At 32.9% G+C, this 8,746-nt stretch overlaps 1 protein-coding gene across 2 annotated transcripts in view; it reads left to right on the top strand.

Annotated features, from left to right (window-relative positions):
- The window catches only part of LRRK2 (leucine rich repeat kinase 2), a 141,909-nt gene extending 133,899 nt beyond the window's left edge, over positions 1-8,010 (top strand). For both annotated transcript variants that reach the window (XM_066368965.1, XM_066368966.1), the window contains 4 exons: positions 1,080-1,232; positions 3,036-3,248; positions 5,114-5,181; positions 6,175-8,010. In XM_066368965.1, coding sequence (XP_066225062.1) covers positions 1,080-1,232; positions 3,036-3,248; positions 5,114-5,181; positions 6,175-6,296 — 556 coding nt within the window. In that variant the 3' untranslated portion in view covers positions 6,297-8,010. The remainder of the gene's footprint in view (positions 1-1,079; positions 1,233-3,035; positions 3,249-5,113; positions 5,182-6,174) is intronic.
- The last annotated feature ends 736 nt before the right edge of the window (positions 8,011-8,746 follow it).

Raw genomic sequence — 8,746 nt, forward strand, 5'->3', positions numbered from 1 at the left:
TTGTTACTTTTTTCTGGTTGTTCATTCCTTCTGTTAGTTAATTCTTCATCTGTGCTATCCATCCTGCTGTCCATGCACGTAACTACTGCCTGCTTTGTTAACCAGGCAATTTGTAGATAGATAGTCATATACCCATCTACTTTATACATGTACTAGATAGACAGGTACTTAACTGTGATGACTCTACTGGATTATAAGTACATAGAAAAGACATGGTCCTTCCCCTTAAGCAATTACATTTATAATTTAGAATAAGGGACACACTAATAAATACAGTTTTATATTTAATAAAATCTACCATATTATAGCTACACTAGATGGGGAAAGGGAAAGACTGGTCTGTTTTGATAGGTCAGGGAAGAAATTCACAGGAGCTGACATTTAAGCTAAGCCTCAAAGGCTAACTAGAAGTTTGCCAATACAGATGGGGCCTATGTTAGCCAATCTGTTTGCAAAATATGTAAAATGCCAAATGTCCTAGGTTGAAAAATTGATATTTAAAAATGCTTGTTATTTGCCTTTATTTTCAAAAGGGGGAAGATGATTTTTTTCCTTTCCTTGTAACTTGACTGGCTTTTGTTAATGCAAAGACACCTTTTGCTTTAATACTTGAAGATATTGCCTCTAAAATTATTTTAACATTTTATGTTTTATACCTCTAGGTATAGATGGCTACAATTTCCCATGCATTCTTGACAGTAAGGATTTTCTTTTGCCACATCATAAAGTTACAGATACTATTTCTTTTAAAAATAAGAATGTTTTGCATATTAGGGCAGTATAGAGAAAGAACAAGATAAACTGAAATTTAAATTAAAACTAGAAATAAACATTAGTCACGATCTTTATTTTATTATCAAGTGAAAAATATTAAGTAACCAAAAGTAAATAAAGAACCAGTGTCAGCTCTATATTCAGTTTAGATTAGAGGAGAACATGAAATGATTGCCCATACTCTAACCAGTTTCTTTTTCAAAATGGTGTTGATCTTTTACATGCATTAAGAACTGATACAGGGTGGCATTATATGTTAAAATAGAAGAAAAATGACTAGTAGTGATGTTCTTTTTCCCCCATAGGTTTTCTTATGCTGCTTTCAGTGACTCCAACATCATAGCAGTGGTGGTCGACATGGCTCTCTATGTGGCTAAGAAAAATAGCCCGTTTGTGGAAGTGTGGGATAAGAAAACTGAAAAACTTTGTGAACTAATAGACTGCGTGCACTATTTAAAGTAAATTCAACTTTGTTTCTATATTTTATTTTGTTGAAGGAGGTACACAACACAAGATCTATCCTATTAACAAAATTTTAAGTGTACAATACATATATTATTGGTGACTATAGGTCCAATATCATTTGTTCTTTATTTTATGCCTATAAGAGCTGTCTTTGCACTTCAGACTTCACAGACAAAGCAAGTAGGACTTATTTTTCTTCCTTTCTACCTCTAAATAGAAAGTTAAAAAAAAATAAAAAACCTCAGAAACCAATTGTTTATGCTTATCAGCACCATCTCTTGGTATCCAGCAAATTTCATTTTGGAAAAAAATATAAAAAAATAAGAATATAGTATTTATGGTTTCTTGAAGGTATTAAAAATACTATCCTCCAACTTAGTGCATTATTAAAAATGACCATACTGGATTTGTTGTTGGCTGTACATCTAGTAGTGTTACAGTATTCATATTACTAGTTATAATTAGTCTATGGGTTCAACAATACTGTGTTCCAAAGATAAAAGGTCACAGAACAGTTTAAACATTTTGGGAAAAACTACTGGACTGACCAATGTACTAACTGAGAAGGGAGAGCCAAACCCCAGGCTGAGAGCCCAGGTCTCAGTCTGCTACAGCGAACGTGTCCCAGACGAGGCTGCCTCACATCTAGCACATGCGCTGTGTGCTGCCGCTAAGAAACAGGACCACTGCCAGCTTTGCTAGCCACTTCCTGTTTTTGTTTTGTTTGATTTCTGCTGTATACATTTTTTCATACTTCAGAGAACATTTAGAATACACACTAGATCTACAAAACGAAACTTCCGAGTTTACTTTCCTACAATCTTCTCGGACTTTCTCCACATGATGAGGAGATTTAGGCACACAAGTGCTGGCAGTTCTGTCTGAGAAAGGGCCTCTTACTATCTGACGTTCCAAAATTATTAGGATCTTTTTATTTCTGATACCTCATTTTTGTGATGACCTATTCATTAGTTTAGGGAAGTAATTACTAATTTGTATTATCTTTTTTTTTTTTTTTTTTTTGTATTTTTCCGAAGTTGGAAATGGGGAGGCAGTCAGACAGACTCCCACATGTGCCCGACCGGGATCCACCCAGCATGCCCACCAGGGGGCGATGCTCTGCCCATCTGGGGCGTCGCTCTGTTGCAACCAGAGCCATTCTAGCGCCTGAGGCAGAGGCCACAGAGCCATCCTCAGCGCCCAGGCCAACTTTTTTGCTCCAATGGAGCCTTGGCTGCGGGAGGGGAAGAGAGAGACAGAGAGGAAGGAGAGGGGGAGGGGCGGAGAATCAGATGGGCGCTTCTCCTGTGTGCCCTGGCTGGGAATCGAACCCAGGACTCCTGCACACCAGGCCGACGCTCTACCATTGAGCCAACCGGCCAGGGCTGTATTATCTTTTACATATAAATTATTTTATTTTTCTTTAAAGATTTTATACTTCATGGAAAACTTGAAAATAACATTTTTCCTTCCTATTGGGAATTTTTTTCTTTTCATTCCCACTGAATTTTTATTTTTAAATATTTTATTCATTTTATTTACTTCAGAATTTTTTGAAGTTAAGGAGCTATTGTGTTATGTTTGATCATTTATGCTCCCAGTAAAGAAATGGGGCCCTTTTGCATTCTATATAAAGCAGAAATAGTTTTGTACAATTTTAATGATATAGAATGTCTACTGTTATGTATTCATAATTTAAGATATTATTATGTGTGTGCATATATATAGACACACATCTATTTTATCACTTAATTACTGAAAAAAATTATTAATGCCTACTTTCTTGATGGTTTTAGGGAAGAGCTGGTCAAAGTAAACAAGGAGTTAAAACCCAATATGTCTTACTCGGGGAGAGTGAAAACGCTTTGCCTACAAAAGAATACCGCTCTCTGGATTGGAACTGGCGGAGGCTACGTGCTGCTTCTTGATCTTTCAACTCGTCGAGTTATACGTATAATTCATAACTTTTGTGATTCTGTTCGAGTCATGATGACAGCCCAGTTAGGCAAGTTTCTTTCCTTTCCTTTAGATCTCTTTCTTTTTTTCATGTTGTCTAAGACTATAGAATATGTTAAGTTTTAATTTAAGTTTTCTCTTCACTTCCCAATGTCATTGGAAATGTCTTAGAAGTTTACATAATGGAGCATAGGTCTGGGATAAATTTGAATGGGGTCATTACAAAAATGGAAAAGTTCTCCGCCCCATCAGAGTCAGATTATTGCCACGAGCTCACAAATTTGGATTTTTATTTCTCTTTTTTCCTTCTACCCAAGGTAAAAATAAGAAATATGTAATATTGAGGGTTTTTTTCCTACTTTTTGTCCAAAGAAATTAAAGCAAATGTTTATTTTGAGCATATTTTAAGCTTCCCACCCTTGTTAAAGAATTCTGTTTTATTTTTCATTATATAAACAAATCCATGGTCTTGTAACAAAATAGGCCAAACTCCACAGTCTACAAATATTGACAAATCATGTTTTACTCATGCATTTATTTTTCCTTGCTGCTACTTATTTAAATATGATAAAATCATGATGGTACATGAAATATATTTTCTACATAGCTGATCACATTTTATTGCCTACTTCTGACTGTTTGGTATAAAAATAGTATTATATATGTACAAAGTTGATCACAAAAAGGACATTATGGACATAAGTGCTGCAAAACTAGAATTTATATAGCATTAGCAAATAAGTAATAAAATGTTTGACAGGGTAAAGAAAATAGTAAAATCTTTTGCAGAAATGTATTAAGGAGGGACATGGGTATCAGAGTTGCCCGGAAGGAGTCAGAATTAGGTGCTCTTAGTGACCAGTAACTATCAGGATGCATGTCCTCACAAGCAGAGTGGGTAGTCCATAGTGAGTTGTCTCTCTAGTCTTATTCTACCAAGGTTGTTATATCCTCTAATTTAATTTATATGCACTTTTGGACCCATGATGTTGTTCATGACTGGCATCATAGTGAGATTTCAAATGGGTTTAATTGATTTTTAATATAAAGATCAATTTAAATATAACTTACAAGATGGAGCATGATTGGGCTTCACCCAGGTTTCTAGCCTCTCTCATTTACCACATTCCTCCCAGTTCTTGCTGGTCTACAGTCATGTTCAGTCCCTTTGAGATACCGGGCTTTATTCTGCCTCAAGGCTTTGCGTGTGCTGTTTCATTTTCTACTTAGTAAACCTACTTACTAATTATTAACTAATCTCCTCACTAGGCCATAAACTCTATGTGGGTTGAATTTGCATGAGTTATTCACCCCTTTATTCCCAGGCCTTAGCTTAGACCTAGTACCTAGAGGACTTTTGGTGACTATTTGTTGAATTATTTGAAAAGAAAGTATATGGTTTTGTGACAGAGTATCAGTTTATCCATCCATACCAATCTCCACACAAATGCTTCCCATTAGACCAGTGCCTTATAATATTCAAATCATTTTCACACACATAATCTCATAGAATTATAACTTTGGATGTAGGAGGCATGTATAAATATTAAACCCATGTTGCAGAAAGGTTAAGCTATTTTCTCAGATTCACACAATTAACAAGAAATAGAGGAAGGAGTAGATCACAAAATCTCTAACTTCAAAAAATTTTCTGATCTTCTCGGAAAGCTTATTATTCAATATAATGAGGTGTCTCCAAAAAAGGAAAATGTAAATTAAATTCCAAGGTTTTTGTGTCTTAAAATGTGAACTTTACTTTTAGAAAAAAATTTTAATTGAATTTTTTAGGGTGACACTGGGTAACATAATTATATAGGTTTTTATATATTGTAGAATTGGGCATTTGAACTGTATTTTTTTAAGTCCAACTTATATTATTTTGACAGAAAACTTTTTTTTTTTTTTTTTGTAAAGGAAGCCTTAAAAATGCCATGTTGATTTTGGGGTATACCCGGAAAAGTACTGAAGGCACACAACACCAGAAAGGTAATGTTTCATAGAATTCTGTATTACAAACAGTGCAGTGATGATGATTATAACATTTCATGTGTTTTATACATTTATAGTAAATATTACATCGCCATAAAACTTTAATCATTTTTAATTGGTAGCTTTTTTATAGTACAAATAATTTAGACATAAATCTTTAAAATTAAGTTTCAGTGATTTAGGAATGTCAAGTATTTATTTTTTCCAACAAAATACAGCTAGCAATCATTATAAAATTAAAACTAGCCCCTATTTTACCTAAATGTGGATCTTTTTCCATGAATCTTACCTATCCATATGATGCCTGATTTTGAAAAGTGTTTGAAAAAGCTTTATATCTCTCAGAAAATTAAATGTTAGGTTTTTAAAGGTCTACACTCTGTTTTGAAAGTTATTAGTTAGTATTATAATTAAAAAAAAAACATTTTCCAAATGTAATTTTTTATAAATGGCAATAATTTATAGTAAATTATTTATAGGTATACTTATATATACACATTTGTCCAAGGAAACTACAGCTAGTGTGCGACTTACAACCACGATTGGTTCTGACAGACCGGTTGTAACATGATTTGGTCATAAGTTGAGTAGGCTAATATGTACAATATTATGAAATGATGTTATAAAAATCTTTAAGTCAAAAACAATTTCCTCTTGGTAGACATCTTGGGAGGGGTTTGATGAAAAATATCCAAGACACAAAACACAAATTGCTGTACCGAGTCTGGGATAACAGTTGAAATGGTGCATGCGGAGATGGTAGTGCTGCCGGAAGCTGGTCAGCACTATCCTACGCCCAGCTGGGCAATGATTGTGCTGCCAGATGCAGAGCAGTCGTGGCTAGCGATTGTGGTCATAAAGTCAAATGGTTGTAAGTTGCATAGGTCATAAGTCAATCAATGTCTGTAATTTAAATTAATGAAATTAAAATTAAATAAAAATACCTATGACAGATCTTTGAGACATGATTGTATTTTTTCATTTTTCTAGAATTACAGTCTTGTTTATCTATTTGGGACATCAATCTTCCACATGAAGTACAAAATTTAGAAAAACATATTGACGTGAGAAAAGAATTAGCTGAAAAAATGAGAAAAATCTCTGTTGAATAAGAGGGATATCACAAATCTTTATCTTTGGATGGGAAAATTATTCTCTTCTCTTGTTAATACTTCTTTAAAAATATTTACATGTGAAAAGGGTACTTCCACTTTTTGGGAAATAGCTCATATGTATATGAAGGTATGTTTATATGTTTTATTTTAAATATAAATATTGTAAAAAAACAGTTACCATTGAAAATATATTTTAAAGAACTATTTAAAATATAATGTTATATTTCTTATATATGCTAATTAATTTTGTGTTTATTAAGTAATGAAAGGAAATATAAAAAGCACTTAATTGCAGTACTTATACTAAAATTTGCAAAGTGTATAATTTTTTATTTTGTTATACATGATGAAGGTAAGTTTTATTTTATAATCTGTGCTTAAAAAAGTATAATTGCTTAATTACTTAACAGGTTTTCTGCCAAGTAGATTAAAAATATTAGGACGTTTCCCATATAATATATTCCTTCATAAATTGCTTTGAATACAGGTATCATATACGCTTGTAAATAGACAATGAATTTACACTAATAAAACCCTTTGTTGTGACGGGAGTCCCATTTGTTGCTGATGCAAACAGTGTGTCTAACAACTTTATTCCATCTAAAAGAACACGCCACAAAACCATCAAACGTACTGACGAGAAACGCCACGTATTGTCAAAGACTTCTTACCCAGCAAAGACAATGCCACCCTGTCTTTTCCCATTTTGCAGCTCTGCCTTTCAATGTGGATACCCTGAACTTTCATAATTAGTGTAAATGCAATGTTCAGTCCTTCAAATGATATTTTTATGTTTTTATTTTGATTCTCAGTGCAAAGCCAAACCACTCTCTACTTGTTCCTATTTCCAATCTTTTGGGCTCTACTGTTTCTTCCCATCTCTTTTCTAAACTTTTGACCCTACAAATACTACATGATTTAGTTAGAAACTCTCTTTGTAGACTCTTACAATTGTAGACTCTTACAATTTCGACCCAAACCATGGAGCAAAGTATATAACACTCTTTAGGTTGCTGAGAAAGAAAGGAGCTTTAGCTATGATGGGTACTTTCTGACTTAGTCTTCTAAATTACACCTACATTGTTTAAATATGTTCTCATGGTAGGAGAATCAGGGGCAAATATTTAGGTAACAATTTATTATTTTTTCCTTAAGGAAAAAGATTTGATAAATTCATTGTTTCTGGCCAATATTTATCATTTCAGACAATTCCCTATGATTGGATACCAGTCTGTTTAATGTTCTCAGAACCAACTGGAATTTTATTATATGAACACTTTAGATTTGTTTATATTAAGGGTAATGAAAAATTTTTAAAATTTTATTTTGTATTAGTTTCAAATGTACAGCTTAGTGGTTAGACAATCATATACTTTATAAAGTATCCCAACTGGCACCATACAGAGTGTTTGCAGTATTACTGACTATATTCTAGTCTCTGTGTGTACTTACTTCCCTGTGACTGTTTCGTAGCCACCAATTTGTGCTTCTTAGTCACTTCATTTCTTTCACCTAGTGAAGGGTAATCGAATGCTTCATCCTGGAAAGTTTTCTACTTTTCAAAGGGACCTATGTCTTAATTTGTCATGTAGTTTTAAAAGGTCAGAAATGGTTGAATTATTTGTTCTTATGATAGTTCTCATTGTAACTTTGTATTTATATTAAATATTTTTTACACAAAACAATTACAGAGACATATGTAAATTAATATTGTATTTAAATGGAATAATAAACATTTTTAAAGCATGTTTGTGAATTTTAAAAATTTATTTTTTCATATTAGGCCTGTGATCTAATAGGAAACTTTGTATCAATCTATGTATGGGGGGCAGGGGGACATCCCATTAGAGGAAGTATTAACTAAAGTTTTATTATGAGGATTTATTCAATTTTCTATAATACAACTAGTTTTCAGGAACCGAGGGTAAAACCAGATGGGAATGATATATTCTATATTTAAGTTCTCATAAAATACTTCTTTAAAATAATTTTTTACTCTTATATACTGAAACAAAAATCAAGACTTGTAACAACTGATTTCTTAAAAATGTATACAAAGGAGTTTAAAATTTTTCCTGCTTAGAGCCTTAAAATAAGCTGTTATCATTGTCAAAATACAAGCATTTATCTCAACAGAAAATATTCTTCCAGGGATGTTTTGCATTAAAAAAAAAAAAAAAGGAACCCTCCTCTATCTAATTCTAGAAAACTCTATTGATTATATGTGAACTGTTATAACAAAAATGCAACTTATTTTTTTTTTATCAAGGCAGTAAGATATATCGATGAAACAGAAGTAGTAAAATAAATTTTGTAAACATACAAATGTTCAGATACTGGGAAGAGATAAAGTGAACAACTGGGATTTTCCATCTTGATGTAATCCATCACTGTAGACAGCTTAAGACCTAACCTGGGAAATGGAGCACTGTTTGTGGAGACTCATC

Source organism: Saccopteryx leptura, chromosome 2, assembly GCF_036850995.1.
Source record: "Saccopteryx leptura isolate mSacLep1 chromosome 2, mSacLep1_pri_phased_curated, whole genome shotgun sequence".
Classification (NCBI taxonomy): domain Eukaryota; kingdom Metazoa; phylum Chordata; class Mammalia; order Chiroptera; family Emballonuridae; genus Saccopteryx; species Saccopteryx leptura.